Source organism: Dermacentor variabilis, chromosome 9 (genome assembly GCF_050947875.1).
Source record: "Dermacentor variabilis isolate Ectoservices chromosome 9, ASM5094787v1, whole genome shotgun sequence".
Taxonomy (NCBI): Eukaryota; Metazoa; Arthropoda; class Arachnida; order Ixodida; family Ixodidae; genus Dermacentor; species Dermacentor variabilis.
In genome coordinates, this window is record NC_134576.1 from 13,320,522 (window position 1) to 13,341,275 (window position 20,754).

General features: G+C 46.3%; 1 protein-coding gene across 1 annotated transcript in view; it reads left to right on the top strand.

Moving 5' to 3' along the window:
* The first annotated feature begins 1,441 nt into the window (after positions 1 to 1,441).
* Positions 1,442 to 20,754, top strand: part of Gat (sodium- and chloride-dependent GABA transporter) — a 583,447-nt gene continuing 564,134 nt past the window's right edge. Inside the window, exon 1 of the mRNA XM_075670790.1 lies at positions 1,442 to 1,837. Within this exon, the coding sequence (XP_075526905.1) occupies positions 1,627 to 1,837 (211 nt within the window). The 5' untranslated portion in view covers positions 1,442 to 1,626. The remainder of the gene's footprint in view (positions 1,838 to 20,754) is intronic.

Consider the following 20,754-nt stretch of genomic DNA (forward strand, 5'->3'; position numbering starts at 1 on the left):
AATTGGGAAGAATTCGGGATAAAAGTTAATGGAGAATACCTTAGTAACTTGCGTTTCGCTGATGATATTGCCTTGCTTAGTAACTCAGGGGACCAACAGCAATACATGCTCACTGACCTGGAGAGGAAAAGCAGAAGAGTGGGTCTAAAATTAATCTGCAAGAAACTAAAGTAATGTTTAACAGTCTCGCAAAAAAACAACAGTTTACGATAGGTAGCGATACACTGGAAGTGGTAAGGGAATACATCTACTTAGGACAGGTTGTGACTGCGGATCCGGATCATGAGACTGAAATAATCAGAAGAATAAGAATGGGCTGGGGTGCGTTTGGCAGGCATTCTCAGATCACGAACAGCAGGTTGCCATTATCCCCCAAGAGCAAAGTGTATAACAGCTGCGTCTTACTAGTACTCACGTACGGGGCAGATACCTGGAAGCTTACAAAAAGGGTTCTACTTAAATTGAGGACGTCGCAACGAGCTATGGAAAGAAGAATGATAGGTGTAACGTTAAGGGATAAGAAAAGAGCAGATTGGGCGAGGGAACAAACGCGCGTTAAGGACATCTTAGTTGAAATCAAGAAAAAGAAATGGGCATGGGCAGGACATGTAATGAGGAGGGAAGATAACCGATGGTCATTAAGGGTTACGGACTGGATTTCAAGGGAAGGGAAGCGTAGCAGGGGGCGACAGAAAGTTAGGTGGGGAGATGACATTTGGAAATTTGGAGCTACAACATTGCCACCATAAGTACATGACCGAGGTAGTTGGAGAAGTATGGGAGAGGTCTTTGCCCTGCAGTGGGCGTAACCAGGCTGATGATGATGATGATGAAGTCAATACAATAACAAGGCGAAATATAGCCGATCGGTGTTGACAGAGTGCGGACCCCAAATGGCAACAATTAAACGAGGACCATACCTACCAGCTGTCTGTGAGCGTCTATGACGGGCCAAGTCTGCACGCGTCCCTTTCCATTCTGATCGCTTATGGCCTGCGATAGAAACAGGTGAAGCACGGCCTGTTACCCAAGCATTTCTGCCCAGAGTACCTGACCAAGCGCGCCGTGCTCACGGATGGGTGAGCAGGCGCTCAAGAACACTCGCCACGCGCCGGCGTCAGCTGCTACTTCACTGCCGCGAGTGCCGTGCCAGCGAAATCCTCCGGATGTCGCGAACGAGGCGGAGAAAGGGAACCGGCGACGCGGCGCCCTGCAAATGAACGCCGCAGAAAAAGAGAAAAGCGTCGACTGAAACAGGCACCAAGGTTAAAAAAACCCGGAGGCTCCGCGAGTGCGCCAAGGAATGACGAGGAGGTGCTCACGTGACTCGACCACCCTAGGTGTGCCACGCATGCGCGGGCTGCCTCCCCACATGACCTGTCATCACGTGGCCTTAATCAAGCCAATCGCGGAAGCGCGCGCTGCCGGCGGTCGTCTGCTTCGTGTTGGCTCGCAGCAGACGGCAGCGCGAAACTTGTTGCGAGAAGCCGTCTCTTGTCGCGTGGAGGTGGTGCGGTTGTGTGTGTTTCATGTGCGTGCGTGCTTTAATCTGCTTCCGGGGGAAGTGATCAAGAAAGACGAGAGATTGATCCGGAAGTGTGCATCGCCTGTGTGCCAGACAAGGCCATGTCGGATAAAAAGCAACATCCCTGCGAGCTCAACAACCTGAAAAGCGGCAGTGACGACGAAGGTCCCGTCGAAGATGTGCAAGCACCACACATGCCTGAGAGGGGACAGTGGACAGGCAAACTCGACTTTCTTATGTCCTGCGTTGGCTACGCAATAGGCCTGGGAAACGTCTGGAGGTTTCCCTACTTATGCTACAAGAATGGAGGCGGTAAGTGCTGCGCTTTTCGTGTGCGCCACGCTTCATGTGCGTAGAGCTGCTCGGTAGTTGTAGCCTTTTTTTAAATTCTAAAATATAAGATAAGAATAAGCGGGCTGAGGTTGTTATTCCTTTTGAATATTCAGTGTAAGGAGTCACTGTGAAATATATAGAAGTAGAAGTGGTCTTTTCAATTCTTCTCTTTTCTTCATGTTCATTAACTTTTTTACGTTTTAGTGCCGGATTTTTCAATATTACTACTATAGCTGCGCAGAAATCGTATAGCACACATCGAATCCTCTGGCTGGAGCCACTTTGACTCGTTGGAAAAACGGGAGAATCTATTATGTCACGCGCTGTGTAACGACGACCACAGGCTGGCCGCGACAAACGGTCGATGAAAGGCCCAACTTGCAACCGCAGCTCACACAACTTCCTTGGCATGTGTCACGGAATGGAAACACATCTCCGCGCTTGCAGCACCCATTCAAACAGGGAAGGGAGCCGTTGTGCCACTTGCGGCCGATTGCTGCAAAACACACTTAACAATGAGATAATTCGTCGGGCACAATTCAGGCCATCAAACTGCCCAGTCGGGATCGCGTCGGGATCATTCTTGCAAAGTTCAATGCATAATGTGTCATTCCCTCGCATTTGGTCAGTCATTCATACCTCGCACCTCGAAAGAATGGAATAATCTGCCATCGCACATTGTCACCGAAACAAATACCTTAAAATTTACAGACGCTCTACGCAGTACCATGAATACCTAATATATCACGTCTGACTCTCTGATTTGTAAACATATTTATTTTTTATTTTTTTGTTTGTTAATGCGCCGTTAACCAAGCTTCCACGACAGTGTCACATTCTGTACAAACCATTTAGAGTTCCTGTACTGATAACTATCATTATATGTTTGTGTTTGTACGTTGATGCACTGTAATTAATCTTTTCCCAGTTTTGTTTTTCCATTGTATTTACATTACGCACTGTTCACCTCTCCTATGTAACATTTACCCTATGTAATACCCTCCCTAGAGGGCCTTTAGGGTTATTGTGAAATAAATAAATAAATAAATATCGACGACAGACTAAAAAGGGCAAAGCTTATCAGGACGTTTTCAGCGTTTTTGTTTATTAGTTGTGACGCCGGTGTGTTTCTAAATCTACGTTATAATCGCAGAAGAACACGTGAAAAAAGAATATAAACCTATTAGGAAAATATCAAAACAAGTTAAATATAAACCTCAAAGCGTTGCTGTTTACGTCCTCACCTTTTAGTGCGTTTTGTTGAGCGTACGACTCCCCAATAATACCTTGCATAAGTCATTATAGAAAGTACAGTCATTTTGTAGGCCATTGTTTTTACTTCCGTTGTCGCATCGTGAAGTATTCGTCGCAATGACCTAAGTTTACGTGTGCCCTTATTGCAAAGGTTGTAAAGATGCACTGAGCAGCTCAAATCACCTGGAAGATGATTGCCTATGTATCTAAATTGATTTGCTTTAGATAAATCTGCGTCGCTCATGTTGCAGCGAGAAATAATGGATATTTTTACGCCTCATATGCATGAAAGCAGTTTTTGATGCAATCATTTCCATTTTCCACACGACGCACCAGCTCTTTTTAATCGCCACTAAGTTGCCTTTGGTTATTGGGCAGCATATCTCAGCATACGCACAACGGTGTTATCTCCATGTAATGTTTCATCGCTACTAGGGATGAAAAACCGTCGCCCGCTTCTATAATCTTGATGAAACAAAGGGCATAGAACGTATGCTTGCAGCACAATCGATTGAGCTGATTTATAGGCAGGGCAAACAGAATTTTTTGAAACATATGATTCCCTTTGTTACGAATATGCCTCTAATAATTTTAATACCTGAGTGTTACGTAGAAGAGATAAGACATAAGCAACTTTCTGTAAGGCATTCTATTTAATAATTTCCGACAATCATATCAATGATATCTATTCGACCGTTTCCATCAATACATTCACCATTTAATCTCTAACCTCAACGAGAGGTGTGAGTGCAGAGTGTGCTTGTCAAAACACTGCACATTGGTACTCAAATTGGCGTTTTGTTCCACAAATTTAATGGCTCGGTAGTTAAAGTGTGCTTCAGCGCTTTGCAGCATATACTTGTTAAAGTGATTGGTTTGTAATTACGAACATCATTTTTGGGTCATTGTTGGTGAATTGGTATTAGCTTCGTTCCAGTGCTTCCGAACATCACCGGATTTAAGAAATTAGATAAAATATCCACGAGAGCAAAACTAGCACTACCCAGCATATCGCTTTGAAAAACCGTTAGGAATTTTATCAGGGTCTGCACATTTCTTTTTTTCATTTAGTTAAATAGCAGATTCAGAATCACGTCTTGTGTTATGGCTAGCACATATAGACATTGCTTACTAAAATGTCGTGTTTAGGGTTTGGGGCCAGCGGCCAAGGGAAAACCGATTGAGAATATTCATTGAACAAGCAAGCCACTACAGAGACATTTGTTATAGTCGCATTTTTACTTGTCGAAAATTGAGTGCTAGGTTTGGACCCTGAACTGTAACATTTTTAATGAATTGATTACTGTTTAAGTTATGCAACAGTGTTTCCCTTAAATAATTTTGATTTTGAGCTCCTGTGAAACGGAACTAAACCGACGTGGTGCTGTTGCAGAGAATAATATTTTGCCCTCATTCGTTTCTAAAGGCGCTTTTTAATAATTATTTTTTTTGTGTAATCCACGGATGTTTCCTGTTAATATTCTAGGAGCGCTTGGGAATAAGTAGTACTATGGATTTTAATGCAACAGCTTTAAACTTCCTTCAAGTATCGTTTACTGATGTAGTATTTACAGAAATAAAGTGGGTGACATCTTAACACCGCTCTAAATGATCGAATACTGCAACATCATATGCTTTAGATAAGTCAAGGACTTATCTAAAGTTTTCATTCTCTTTCTGATTGCTTGTATGTGGTAGCTACACAGGCGATCATTTGTGGGTCCAGTTAGCGGCAGTGTAGAAGAGTTGGAAATATAGAGAACTGCCGCTGTGAGCATGTTGCCCATGAAATTGTTGTATTCCTTTACGCCGAAAGCATACACTCCGTCAGTGACTTAGGACTGTCGGTTCATCGTAGCGTCATGCCGTTCGTGCCTGTCAGTTTTGCTAAACTGTCAGAAGGATTTTTGCCCACACACTTCGAGAACGAGTTAAAACTTCGAGCTCTGTTACACAGTAGTGGAACTGCTCGTGCTCACATCAACGAATCGCCGCCTCCTGTCCTTCTCCATAGTAGTTCATTGGTGCTCACAGCTAAGCGTGATGCAATGCGTTTTTGACGCTACTCAGAAGGCAAGGAGCTGGCAGGGAAAGAAACCAGCCGCCACGTCTAATGTTACCGTGCTCAGCTACGACGGTGCCTGCAATCAGCTCAGGCGATAAGTGTGCTGGCCTTCCTGTCTGCAGGACACAGATTAATACATAGGCGCTTACTTTACACTGAGTTATGGGTGCAGCGAACCTTGTCAGTGGAAGGGATGCATGCATGGAAAACATGGGGGAAGGAGATCATTCGCTTGTAATGAGAAAAACTAGTATTCAGTGATTGCACTACGCGACGTAATAAAAGCGCGTTATTTTGCGACGATTGCTTTCACTCTGTCATATTACCTTGATATCAATAGGCCCTCACGATTCCCCGATACTCGTGATAACATAGGTGGGCCGATACTCCAACCGCTTCAAACAAGGGAACCGTTGGAGTGGTATAGTTGCTTTCTTCCGAATGAGATAGTCGCTATATTACGCCCTGCAGTGTACTAGCGTGCACTGCATGAACCCAGAAGAACTGTATTGGGTTCTTTTCCTTTATCGTTAGATGCACATGCAAACGTTCAAACACGTGTTACCTTCACAATATTCAATAGCGGCTATTTTAAGCCGCTCTTCGTGAGCGTGATGACTGAAGTGAGACTAACTGCACTGGCAACACTCCGGAAGCCTACTAATGCACCGCGACCCTTCATATTGTAGTATCTTATTGATTCTCTTTTCTCTATTTCTTATCTTTGCTCTGAAGATGTATAGAAGTCTTACATTTGTAATGTTGCGGCGGCCTTGCCAAAAAATAGTGCCCTTCTTGCGACAAGCTGCGCTGCGTATGCGGGCTTTATCTGGAAAAGCTATCTGGTCACATTGAGTAATATGTACGTGCACATAAGGACGCATATGTACAACATTTTTCCGAGGTTGAGCAGCCAGTGGCAAGCGCTATTGACATCGGAAAACATTCTATTGTCGGTGTCTGCTGCTTAAATTGCTCACACCTCATTCAGATAGAATGCGTAGGAGTTGTGTCGCAGCATCTCTCAATACACTGAACTGTGGCTAAGTAGCGAAGCAACTTGACACGGATTTTGTTCAAAACTACCGCATACATCTTCACCACACAGACCTGTGCACCGTTACACACAAAAAAAACTAACCGATTACATTTGACTACTTCACTCAAAAATGTAATTGAATGCAGAATAATTGGTTAATTAATAAATAATCACTGTTCAAACTTACGTTCTTTCATGTGAACTTTTATAACCATTGCATACATCTTGTAAACAGAACGACCTAGCCAGGTAATTTCAGGACCTGCACTAACAATTGCTTCGAAAAAAATTCGTCCGTAATCGTCCCTCGTTAATGTTAAGACAACAGCGACACTGAACTTGCTCGAGCAGCAAAGCGATCGCGAAAGACAGAGAGGTTATCCAATACACTTGAGGTGTTCCCTGGGGCAGTGTGATAATGTATACATATCTTGCGCACAAGATTTTGGTTACTCAGCGTATGGATCATATAAAGCGCAGCGCTTCGTTGTCGCTCGGACCTGCAGAAAACACTCCATACTGGGCTAATCAAAAGGTGCAAAAATCATCCGTACGTGAATTCTGAGACTCAACATTAAAGGCACTATATATATGACTTTTTTGATGACATATCAAAGACTACGCCATCCTGGCGAAGCCTAACAGACAAGAATATATATATATATATATATATATATATATATATATATATATATATATATATATATATATATATATATATATATATATATATATATATATGGCTTTTTGGATGACATATCAAAGACGACGCCATCCTGGCGAAGCCTGACAGACAAGAATACGCCGACGAAAAGCTACTTGACGACGCGGCGTTCCAGCTTCAATTCAACAATACGCACCCATGATCCAACGCCAATACGTAATTGGAACGCAACACAAAGAACCACCGATCTCGACGTGCATCTAGACTGCTACGCAGTCACCGTCTTAGTTGACACAGGAGCCGACTACTCCATCATGAATGGACCCATCGCCGCCCAGTTGAGGAAGGTTATGACTGAATGGGAAGGCCCTCAAATTTGGGCTGCTGGAGGACACCTAATAACGCCGACTCGAATGTTCATCGCAAGAATTACCGTTAATGCCTGGATTTACCCAGCCTCCTTCGTTATCCTCCAACGGTGTTCACGATACGTCATTCTCGGCATCGACTTCCTAAACCGACTCGGCACAATCAGCGACCAGAAGTCGAAATCGATAACGCTGTCGGAAGATAAAGTGATACCGCCTGAGAGCTTTCGTAGTCACCACGCCTTGTGTGTGCTCGAAGATCAAGAGAGCATCCCGCCCCGCTCCGCCATTGTTATTTCCGTCGGCACCGAAACACCCGCAGACGTACAAGGCGTCATCGTGGGGGATCAACGTCCTCTATGCAGTTGAGTGATCCACTCAAGCACGTCAACAAGGAGACTATGATTGCATACATCGAAGAAATTCTAGAAACCAGAAATGCATTTGTCCTCTCGGATTCTGCGCCACCTACCTCGACGACCATAGTTCCCGAATCAGACTTCAACATAAATCCAAGTCTCTACATGAGTATGCAGCAAGAGCTCAGAACTCTTCTCCGACGACACAAGGACTGCTTTTCGCGCTCATCGAGAATTCGACAAATACCAGTTGCAAAGCATTGCATAATAACAGATGAGTGTGCTCGACCACTCCGCCGGAGTCCATACCGAGTTTCAACGCGAGAACGTGAACCTTTAGGGCAACAAATCGACGAAATGCTGTGCGACAACATCGTCCAGCCGTCGCAAAGCCTGTGGGCATCTCATATATCCTTGTTAAAAAAAAGTACAGAACCCTATGTTTTTGTGTCCATTATCGTGGATTGAACAAGATTATGAAGAAAGGCTTATACCCCCTTCCACAGATAGACGACGCATTGGATCGGCTCTGCCATGCTAAATACTTCTTGCCGACGGATATCAAGTCTGGCTACTGGCAAATAGATGTAGACGAGCGGAATCGCGAAAAGACTGCCTTTTTCACGCCAGACGGCCTCGTTGGGTTCAAGGTTAAGCCATTCGGACTCTGCTCGGCACCTGCAACTTTCGAGCTCGTGATGGACACGGTATTAGCCGCGTTGAAGTAGCAGACACATTCGTGTACTTGGATGAGTCTTTTTCTCTGCAAGTTTACAGGAGCACTTGAGACGCCTTGAAACGGTACTAAAGACAATGAGGTTTTCCGACTCACTTTGAAACAGGAAACGTGTGACTTTGCGCACGAAGAGCTGCTGTTCCGGAGACACGTTATCAGCAAGTCTGGAGTACGCCCTGTCCTGCAGAAGATGGCTACCATCGCGAACTTGCAGCATCCAGTCAAAAAGAAGGCGGTGCTTAGATTCCTTTGCATGTGCGCCTGCTAGAGGTGCTTTTTCAAAGACTTTTCACGCATCGCTGCACCGCGGACACATCTAACTAAATGTGATGTCGATTTCAATTAGGAAACGCCGCAGGGCGACGCATTTCAAGAACTGAAACGACGCATGCAGTCGCCACCGCCACTTGCGTACTTCGCCGAGACGCCGATACGAAAATTCACACTGACGCTAGTAGCCCAGGCCTCGGTGCCGTCCTAGTCCAGAGGAAAGCTGGATTTGAACTGATGATAGTTGACGCAGCCGGTCGCTGTCAAACCCGGAAAGCAATTATTCTACAACCGAAAAGGAATGCCTTGCGATCATATGGACTACAGCTAAATTCCGCACTTACCTATATGGCAGACCGTTCAAAGTCGTAAGCGACTATCACGCCTTGTGTTGGCTAGCGGCCTTAAAGGACCCTACAAGACGCCTGGTTCGGTAGAGTCTCAGATTGTAACAATATGACATCACTGTAACCTACAAGTCCGGACGAAAACACTATGATGCCGATTGCCTATCACGCGCCCCCTTGACCCGCTGCCGCAACATGACAACGGTGACGACACCTTTTTAGCAACGATAAGCGCAGACGACTTTGCTGAGCAGCAGCGAATGGAGGCAGAGCTAAGAAGCCTTGCGGCGCTCTTGGAAGGCAAGACCGACTTTGTCACGAGGATATTTAGGCACGAATTGTCTTCGTTCTTCTTGCGAAATGACGTCCTATTGAAGAAGCACTTTTCCCCAGCCCGTGCCAAGTACCTCTTTGTTGTGCCTGCAGCGCTCCGGTCAGAAGTACTACACGCCTTGCACGACAATCAGACAACCTGGCACCTCGGATTTTACCCTAAACTTGCGAGAATGCAAGGGAAGTATCACTGGCCGCGCCTGACCGCCGACATCGCCCGCTACGTCAAGACTCGCCGTGACTGCCAACGACGCAAGGCACCGCCAACGAGGCCAGCGGGATTACTACAGCTGATCGAGCCAGCTTGCCGACCATTTCCTCAGATCTGCATGGATTTGTTGACACCCTTTTCAATCTCAATACCTGGGAACAGGGTACCGTCGTGGCGACAGACTGCCTCACCCGCTTCGTTGAAACGAAAGCTCTGCCGAAGGGTAGTGCAGCAGAACGGCCTTTACAGCGGAGCTCATCCAAGCCACTCTGCAATACAGCATGACAAGACACAGGAGGACGCTCAGACGTATGGTCTTAGGGAGTGGCTGAACAAGACCCTCGCCGACATGCTAGCAATATACGTCATACGTAACCTGCGTTTACAACAGAGTGGTGCAAGAAACAACACAGATCACACCGTTCAAGCTGGTCTACAGAGGGAACGCGACGACGAAGACTCTCGACGTCGTGCTACCGCACGTCACTGACGAAGAGAATACAGACGTCGCCGCCGATCTCCAGCGCGTCGAAGAAGCCCGACAGCTCGCCCGCCTGCACCTCAAAAATCAGCAGAAGACAGACAGTCGACACTACATCCTCCGGCAACGCTACGTCGAATACCAGCCCGGCGGCGGTATTTGGGCCCCGATTAAAATCCCTGGATAATTTGAAAGTACCGCCACTCTTTGAACTCTGCCGTCGCCGCGCGAGCTCCTCGCCTCCTCCTCACCCTTTGCGCGTGCCCCTCGCGGGAAGCGGTCTTGCGCCCGTTTTCCTGCATGACGATTGGTCACCTTGTCGTTGCCCTTGGCAACGCGTGGATCTTGCGTTTTCCTTGTGTTTTTCTTTTTCTTCCGCGCCATCTTTCTCCTCGGCTCGGCTGGCTCGGCGCTTTATCTCAGCGTAGGAAACGTTGTACTCTCTGAGCTAGCGCTATACGCCGTGCTGTTGCGCATATAGCTGAATGTGGTTATGCACTTTTTATGATACCACAAGAAAAGCGTGACGGCTTGCGCAGGAAGCAGTCACTGCATAACATTGGCCGAAAGAACTTTGTTCCGAGAAAGAACAATGTTGTTTGCGAGGTGAGGTGTCTTTCTTATTGCTCGTATCAAAACATCCCCTTACGCTGTTTTTTTTTAATTCTTCCGGCCTGCTCACCAGCATTCTTGCAGCGGCAATTTGTGCGTTGCCTAGCAATTGGTTTGTTCTCAGTATGCATGCTTAATATTCTGGTGGGACTCCATCACTTCGCACGTCGCCAACTGTTGTTATTCAGTCACAAATGAAGCACTATAGGTTGTTTTGCGCTGTGAAGAATTCTGAGCGATGACACAGTCTCTCGATCGCACTTTTCGGTATTAGGATACGCTGCCTGTTTTACTGAAAATCGATATAGCAGCTTTTAGAGGAGCTATTATTTTCACCTTCCGTCGATGTGTGCGTCAGTCATACAATAAATGCAGGCGGCGAAAAAAATTAGCGGCAAGTATACCCGTGCCATGCCCACTAATTCCTCGAATTGCACTGCTAGGCTTGCCGTTATCTAGTGAGGCGAGCCTCGGAGTGCTATTGGAGGAATTAGCGGGTATTACATGGGATATAATAGGACTCAGTGAGGCTAGGAGGACAAATGAAGCATATGCAGTGCTAAAAAGCGGGTACGTCCTGTGCTACCGAGGCTTAGAGGAAAGATGAGAACTAGGAGTCGGATTCCTGATTAATAAGGGTATAGCTGGTAACATACATGAATTCTCTATCATCAACGAGAGGGTGGAAGGTTTTGTTGTGAAACCTAAAGGGACACTATAGCGAAAAAATAAATCAGTTTAGACTAATGGAGCATTGTTTGAGAACCCTGCAAGGAGTCATGTCAAAAAAATAGTTTCATTATTAAATGAGAAAATGAAGGTCGAAGTATCAGTATTTGAATTTCGCGCCGAAACCCCAGATCCGGTAGGTCAGCATGACGTCAAGGATTCCAAAGTAAGTATACGCATTTGGCTGAATAAAGGTTCCCGAAACTTGCCATGTTTATTATTTGGTTCCTTTAGAACACAATGTAGTCAATCTGTACCGCTATATAGAATTAGTAGTCCTTAAAAGATGCCATCAAAATCCAATACGTCACACCCCCCAAGTGCGGGAACTTAAGTAGGCGTCGCCACCCGTATTTCGTTCTTGGCTTTTTCTGGCTTACCAAATGTGTTATCGTTGCAAGAGTGGTATTTCTGGTGTTGTAGAATGGTAATTCACTGAGGCAGAAGAAATCATTTTCCACTTTCATCATCATCATCATCATCAGCTTGGTTACGCCCACTGCAGGGCAAAGGCCTCTCCCATACTTCTCCAACAACCCCGGTCATGTACTAATTGTGGCCATGCCGTCCCTGCAAACTTCTTAATCTCATCCGCCCACCTAACTTTCTGCCGCCCCCTGCTACGCTTCCCTTCCCTTGGGATCCAGTCCGTAACCCTTAATGACCATCGGTTATCTTCCCTCCTCATTACATGTCCTGCCCATGCCCATTTCTTTTTCTTGATTTCAACTAAGATGTCATTAACTCGCGTTTGTTCCCTCACCCAATCTGCTCTTTTCTTATCCCTTAACGTTACACCTATCATTCTTCTTTCCATAGCTCGTTGTGTCGTCCTCAATTTGAGTAGAACCCTTTTCGTAAGCCTCCAGGTTTCTGCCCCGTAGGTGAGTACTGGTAAGACACAGCTATTATATACTTTTCTCTTGAGGGATAACGGCAACCTGCTGTTCATGATTTGGGAATGCCTGCCAAACGCACTCCATCCCATTCTTATTCTTCTGATTATTTCCGTCTCATGATCCGGATCCGCCGTCACTACCTGCCCTAAGTAGATGTATTCCCTTACGACTTCCAGTGCCTCGCTGCCTATTGTAAATTGCTGTTCTCTCCCGAGACTGTTAAGCATTACTTTAGTTTTCTGCATATTAATTTTTAGACCCACTCTTCTGCTTTGCCTCTCCAGGTCAGTGAGCATGCATTGCAATTGGTCCCCTGAGTTACTAAGCAAGGCAATATCATCAGCGAATCGCAAGTTACTAAGGTATTCTCCATTAACTTTTATCCCCAATTCTTCCCAATCCAGGTCTCTGAATACCTCCTGTAAACACGCTGTGAATAGCATTGGAGATATCGTATCTCCCTGCCTGACGCCTTTCTTTATTGAGATTTTGTTGCTTGCTTTATGGAGGACTACGGTGGCTGTGGAGTCGCTATAGATATCTTCCAGTATTTTTACATATGGCTCATCTACACCCTGATTCCGTAATGCCTCCATGACTGCTGAGGTTTCGACTGAATCAAACGCTTTCTCGTAATCAATGAAAGCCATATATAAGGGTTGGTTATATTCTGCACATTTCTCTATCACTTGATTGATAGTGTGAATATGGTCTATTGTTGAGTAGCCTTTACGGAATCCTGCCTGGTCCTTTGGTTGACAGAAGTCTAAGGTGTTCTTGATTCTATTTGCAATTACCTTAGTAAATACTTTGTAGGCAACGAACAGTAAGCTGATCGGTCTATAATTTTTCAAGTCTTTGACATCCCCTTTCTTATGGATTAGGATTATGTTAGCGTTCTTCCAAGATTCCGGTACACTCGAGGTCATGAGGCATTGTGTATGCAAGGTGCCCAGTTTTTCTAGAACAATATGCCCACTATCCTTCAACAAATCTGCTGTTACCTGATCCTCCCCAGCTGCCTTCCCCCTTTGCATATCTCCCAAGGCTTTCTTTACTTCTTCCGGCGTTACCCGTGGGATTTCGAATTCCTCTAGACTATTTTGGTGTCAAAATTCAAATGTCCAACAAAGTTATAATCAAGTCTACATTTCACAGAGCTGTCTTTTTTTCTTTTAGTGTGCCAATAGCAATTCTAACTTCACTGAGCCCTATTATATCCCATTTACTGCCCTCTAATTCCTCTAATAGCACTGCTAGACTCGCCTCACTAGATAACGTTCTAGCGTTAAACGTTGCCAGGTTCATATTCCAATGGCGGCCTGTCCGGAGCCAGTGATTCTTAGCACCCTCTGCTGCGTCGCAGGTCTGACCGCCGCCGTGGTCAGTTGCTTCGCAGCTGCTGGGGACTGAGGGCCGGGGTTTGATTGTTGTGTTCATAGGAGGTTGTGGCCAAGTACTGCACCAGGGTGGCCAATCCTGCTCTGGTGAGGGAGTGCGTTACCGGTTCTGGTCACCGGGATCAGGCCACACTCCAGGCCTGTTTGTGCAATTTTATCAACACGCGGATTTTTTTTTAAATCCGGTAGAAAATTGCCGGCACCGGGATTCGAACCACGGACCTCTTGCGCGCGAGGCGGGTGTTCTACCTCTACGCCACCGCTGCATGCTACTTTTCCACTTTAGTGTCTCTTTAATCAGAGGTACAAATTGAATGTCGTACAGGTCTACGCGCCTGCTTCAAGTCATGGTGACCAGGAAGTCGAAAGCTTCCATGAAGACGTGGAATCGGCGATGGGTAAAGTCAAAACAAAACACACTATACTGATGGGCGCCATCAATGCCAGGGAAGGCAAGAAACAGGCTGGGGACAAGTCAGTGGGCGAATATGGCATACGCAATTGGAATAGCAGGGGAGAGTTATTAGTATACTTTGCAGAACAGAATAATATGCGGATAATGAATACCTTCTTCCGTAAGCGGGATAGCCGAAAGTGGACGTGGAGGAGCCCGAATGGCGAGACTAGAAATGAAGTAGACTTTATACTCTGCGCTAACCCTGGCATCATACAAGATGTAGACGTGCTCGGCAAGGGGCGCTGCAGTGACCATGTGATGGTAAGAACTCGAATTAGCCTAGACTTGAAGAGGGAACGGAAGAAACTGGTACATAAGAAGCCGATCAATGAGTTAGCGGTAAGAGGGAAAATAGAGGAATTCGAGATCAAGCTCCAGAACAGGTATTCGGTTTGAATTCAGGAAGAGGACTTTAGTGTTGAAGCAATGAACGACAATCTTGTGGGCATCATTAAGGAGTGTGAAATAGAAGTCGGTGGTAACTCCGTTAGGTAGGATACCAGTAAGCTATCGCAGGAGACGAAAGATCTGATCAAGAAACGCCAATGTATCTAAGCCTCTAACGCTACAGCTAGAATAGAACTGGCAGAACTTTCAAAGTTAATCAACAAGCGTAAGACAGCTGACATAAGGAAGTATAATATGGATAGAATTGAACAAGCTATTAGGAACGGAGTAAGCCTAAAAGCAATGAAGAAGAGACAAGGAATTGGCAAGAAACAGATGTATGCGTTAAGAGACAAAGCCGGCAATATCATTACTAATATGGATGAGATAGTTCAAGTGGCTGAGGAGTTCTATAGAGATTTATACAGTACCAGTGGCATCCACGACGATAATGGAAGAGAAAATAGTCTAGAGGAATTCGAAATCCCGAAGGTAACGCCGGAAGAAGTAAAGAAAGCCTTAGGAGATATGCAAAGGGGGAAGGCAGCTGGGGAGGATCAGGTAACAGCACGTTTGTTGAAGGATGGTGGACAGATTGTTCTAGAGAAACTGGCCACCCTGTATACGCAATGCCTCATGACCTCGAGCGTACCGGAATCTTGGAAGAACGCTAACATAATCCTAATCCATAAGAAAGGGGACGCCAAAGACTTGAAAAATTATAGACCGATCAGCTTACTGTCCGTTGCCTACAAAGTATTTACTAAGGTAATTGCAAATAGAATCACGAACACCTTAGACTTCTGTCAACCAAAGGACCAGGCAGGATTCCGTAAAGGCTACTCAACAATAGACCATATTCACACTATTAATCAAGTGATAGAGAAATGTGCAGAATATAACCAACCCTTATATATAGCTTTCATTGATTACGAGAAAGCGTTTGATTCAGTCGAAACCTCAGCAGTCATGGAGGCATTACGGAATCAGGGTGTAGATGAGCCATATGTAAAAATACTGGAAGATATCTATAGCGGCTCCACAGCCACCGTAGTCCTCCATAAAGCAAGCAACAAAATCCCAATAAAGAAAGGCGTCAGGCAGGGAGATACGATATCTCCAATGCTATTCACAGCGTGTTTACTGTTGGTATGCACAGGCCTGGTTTGGGGAGGATGGGCGAAAAGAGTTAATGGAGAATACCTTAGTAACTTGAGTTTCGCTGATGATATTGCCTTGCTTAGTAACTCAGGGCACCAAGGGCAATGCATACTCACTGACCAGGACAGGCAAAGCAGAAGGGTGTGTCAAAAAGTAAACTGCAGAGAACTAAAGTAACGTTTAACAGTCTCGGAATGGAACAGCAGTTATGAGAGGTCGCGAGGCACTGGAAGTGGTAAGGGAATGCATCTACTTAGGGCAGGTAGTGACCGCGAATCCGGATCATGAGACGGAAATAATCAGAAGAATACGAATGGGCTGGGGTGCGTTTGGCTGACATTGTCAGATCATGAACCGCAGGTTTCCATTATCCCTGAACAGAAAAGTGTATAACAGCTGTGTCTTACCAGTACACATCTACGGTGCAGAAACCTGGAGGCTTACGAAAAGGGTTCTGCTTCAATTGAGGACTACGCAACGACCTATGAAAGAAGAATGGTGGGTGTAACGTGAAGGGACAAGAAGAGAGAAGGTTGTGTGAGGGAACAAACGGGAGTTGATGACGTCTTAGTTGAAATTAAGAAAAAGAAATGAGCATGGGCAGGGCATGTAATGAAGAGGGACGATATTCGATGGTCATTAAAAGTTACGGACTGGATTCCAAGAGTAGAGAAGCGTAGCAGGGAGCGGCAGAAGGTTAGGTGGACGGATGAGATTGAGAAGTTTGCAGGGACAACATGGCCACAATTAACACATAACCGGTGTAGTTGGAGAAATATTGGAGAGGCGTTTACCTTGCAGTGGGCGTAGCCGGCTGATGATGATGATACTCGTTGTATTGCAGGTGATGAGCGCTAGCTATGGTATGGTATGAAGAACTTTATTTAGGTCCTGAGGGATCAGTCTGGGACTGATGCGGGCCGCTCCCACGTCGGTACAGAGAGGCCGAGCCCCTCTGCCAGCACACGGGCCCTCTGGACAGCCCTGAGTTGGTCCGCCAGCACTTCACTGTGCAGCATTCGCTGCCACCACTGTTCACCTCGAGAACCATCACCGGCCAACGCCAAGCAGCGCCACAGCATGTGTTGTAAATCGAGCAAACCCCCACACTGACTACAATAGACTGAAACCCCGCAGTCCGGATTAATTTTATTCATGATGACCGGGTTAGGGTACGTCCGTGTCTGTAGAAGCCTTAATGTAACCGCCTGCGGCCTACTTAATTTAGGATGTGGCTAGTCTACATCGCGTTTTTTTTTTAACTTTTGAGGTGAAAGGCCATAGATATCTGTTTCAAGGTCGCCTTGAGAACAGAAAATATCACGCAACCAGTATAGCCAAGTTAATTAAGGATTTATTAGTTATTGAATTAAGGTGGATTAGAGTTGATTGGAGTGTATTAAGGTGCATGAACAAGGAATAAGGTATATCAAGGAGGATTAAGGGTATGAAGGAAGGTTAGGGTAAATTACGGTAAATTACGGTTGATTAAAGGGAGTAAGGGGGATTACATTGTATAAAGGAGGACTAAGGCGCAAGAACGATCACTAATGCGTATGAAAGAGAATTAAGGTGGGTGAAAGATGATTAAGGTCGATTAGGATGAATTAAGGTGGATTTGGGTTAATAGATTAATAAGAGCCGTATGTGTTGTATAAAGGAGGATTAAGGTGGAATCGGGTGGATGAAGGTTGATCAAGGTTAATTACAGTAGGCTTTACAAGGCTTTCGCATTCGCATCTCTTAGGCGATACCTACGTTCACCTTGGATTTTTGGAATTTGCTTTGAACTGCACTTCCACGCACGCATGAGTGGGCGACGATTGTTATTTGGTTTTCTCACGGATACAGGCAAGGTGCAGGGGGTGTTCACATGATCGCGCACGCTTGCTGTTGATATCGACATCTAGGTGGAGGCCGCGTATCTTCGCTTTAATAGCGAATGTTTTATAGCCAACTTTCTGCAGTTTGGTTGTGTGCGTAAACCTGTTCCATTGAGTTAACACGAGCCGAAATCATTGCATCAATGCGCTTTGATACCGAAGATTGAGCAATCAAGCATGATTGTGGGCGCGATGCAGTAATTCAAGAAATATTCTGCAGGTAATAATGTTTAGCAATGCAACGTGTTTCGCCCTACTCCTCCTTCATCGACTTTATTCCTCCTTAATCCGCCCTAATCCACATTCATCGACCTTAATCAACCTTAATTCTCCTTAACGCACCTTATTCCTCCCTAATACAGCTTAATCCACCTTAATACAATCACTAATCAATAATTAATTAACATTGCTATTCAGTAATAATCTCTTATACACGGCTGGACATGCTTTGGTTCGCTTGCTGCCTTTCTTGGGTCACGCGATATTTTCTGTATCTCAAAACGGGGCCTTGAACAGAGATCTAAGGCTTTCGCTTAATGAGCCACACTCAGAGGGTTGTCCCACAAGCAATACCAGTTCAGACGCACAAAGTAAAGCATCTCATCATGTGGCAGAAAAATTATCTGCAATATCGAACTCAAAGCTCGTTTTACATCAGTATGCCCTGCTCCATAGGGCTTTAGAAAAAAAAAACTACCTCCTCATAAGCGTTGCCTTCCGCATGATCAATGCGGTTATCAGCATTTCTCAATATTTTCAACACCACTGGGCCGTGTAACTGGCCCAAAATTAGCCGCCTCCATAGAATGGTGCGGCCCGTCCGTGGGAGCCGAGGAGAAAACGCGAGGAGAATCACGAAGAAAAGTGCCGCGGGGAAGATAGTGTCGCTACTTTCAAATTATCAAAGGGCTTTAGCCCCGGTATGCCAACGAGGACTCATTGAGGAACTGTTACGCCGCTATGGGGCTCTTGCATTGCCCAGGGGGCGCTGCGAAAATGGTGCTAAAAAGCGCACTCTGTCCTGAACTGGGTAGTACCAAGCTCGGTCGTCTGCTTCGGAAAGCACGTTTACAATATGGACCCGCCACTTTCGATTTTGTTGTAGCACGGCTTGCAGGGAACATCGGGAGCCGAAGATTTTTTCAGGGGCGGCACGCTGCGTAAAGGCAATAAATTAGCAATGCCGAATACGTGCACGCCGTTCAAGAAATCAGCGGTGAAGTTTTAGCGCGGTGTCAATCGCAAGTAAAGCGAGTCGCGTACGAAGTTGAACTTCAGGTAAGGTTTGCACGCTGCTGTGTTGAGGCGCACAAACGCGAGGAAATGCTTGTTATAAATGAATTAACAGCAGCGATAAGCAGACATGTGTACGGAACTGCTCGAGCGCACGACGGTACGCGCCGCGACGGCAGCAGTCTTTCAGCATGCCGCGATGTACGAACTGCTCAAGCGCTCGATCGTACGCGCCGCAACGGCAGCGGTCTTTCGACATGCCGCGAAACGGCGAGGCTCCTGCAATCTTTGTTGACTGCATGCCGCTAGACCAGTAGTTATGCCTGCACTGCAGTAGCGGCCGTCTGTCCCTTCGGTAACTGATAAATAGCTGATACAATGCATATGAGCTCGCAGTAACGTACGTGCGAGCTCGCGCTGCAAAATGACAGCGCTCGAACACCGATTTGCTGCAGTCAATACCACCTTGGTGCGCTGCCTCAAACGTGCTGGCTTGAGGTCAAGGATGAGCCCTTTTGACTCTCTAGATGGGTAGTCAATTGTCACCGAATCAGCCCGACCATTTGTGGTCATTTGCACACACCTGTCACTTCACCACTTCGCACCAGTCGAATTGTCAATTGTCGCTGTGACCGGGTCTCAAATCGTGAAACAGCAGCCATGGCTGCTGTTATGTCGATCTGCCGTCGGAACTGTAGGTGCAAAAGACCCAATTTTAGAACGCAGATAATCAAGCAAGCTTCAAAACAGGCGAAGCACTCAGCATGGTGCGAAGTTTCGCTTGCCCAGCGCGACGAACTGCAGTTATCCAGCGCGACTGACGCTCCGCTTCGTGAGGCCTTGAAGGAAAACGGTAGAATCTGATGTTTGGATTCAGTCCTTCTTGTTCATGGCAGCCCACGATGCTGAAATAATGACGGTGGCGCTTTTACGAGGCTGAGCTAGGTCTCTCCGGATCGGCGTCGCCGATTCCTTCTGCTTCCAGCATTACGTCTGACGGAGAGGCCGTTTTCGTTAAACTACAGGCTGCGGCTAGCTCGCAGCGTGGTCTATGAGAAGTGAGGAGCCTTTTCGCACTCGCAAGAGGGCAGAAAAAAGTGCGAATCGACGCTAAATTCGGGCTAGAAACGTGCTTCGCCACAGCCAGGGCTCAATACTACCCAAGCCGGTACTACCTAGATAACGTTTCGCGCGCCGCCACCAGGCGCTGCTAGTATACCTCAAACTCCAGCGCAAGACGCCCATTTGGGACCCTGCAAGATCGCTCGGCTCACTCAACTATGAGGTCGTGCTAGACGGCATTTCGCTATCACAGCGGCGCCGCTCATGAGCTGAAATAGTCCATGTTGTACAGCTGAGGCCTTTCCACCAGCGCTAACGAACTTTGGGACTTTGCATCACTGACTTTCTCTTTCGTGTATTATGTTACTTCGGACTTTGTTTAATAATAAGCATCCGTTCGCACGCGTTAGCGTTAAGGAGCCCGTGGCGGAGAAAATAAAGCGTCTTGCGTCAAACTTCGCATCGAACCAACCGATTCCTCGAACCAGGTGTACCCAGGCCTTCCATATAATGCCAGGGGTTGACTGAACTAATTGAATTTCTCAAGCTAAAATACGGACAGTAGTTGTAAGCTAGGACTAGCACACAAATTACATATATCATAGCTCACGGATTGCAATTTCACTATACGAGAAACCATAATTCTGCGGCACGAAAACTCTCACGTCTGAGAAACGTTTCACACACATAAACTGGGCTCGGCGTTCACAGACTGGCCGCGACGTCCGCCATATTGCGCGCGCCGGCGCGATGGGCGTCTCGGGGGCCCCGGAACGGCGCGCCCGGTTCCCTGTATTTACTGCAGCTGGCGCTCGCATCCGCCGCATCGCTGCCCTCGCTAGAGTTCGTGGTTCCACCGCAAAGCTCGCCTTCGTGCGTACCGTTCGCGGCAAGCGTTTCCAAGTAAACAATAGGGTTGCATGCGCTCCAGTTGCCGCGAAGCGTG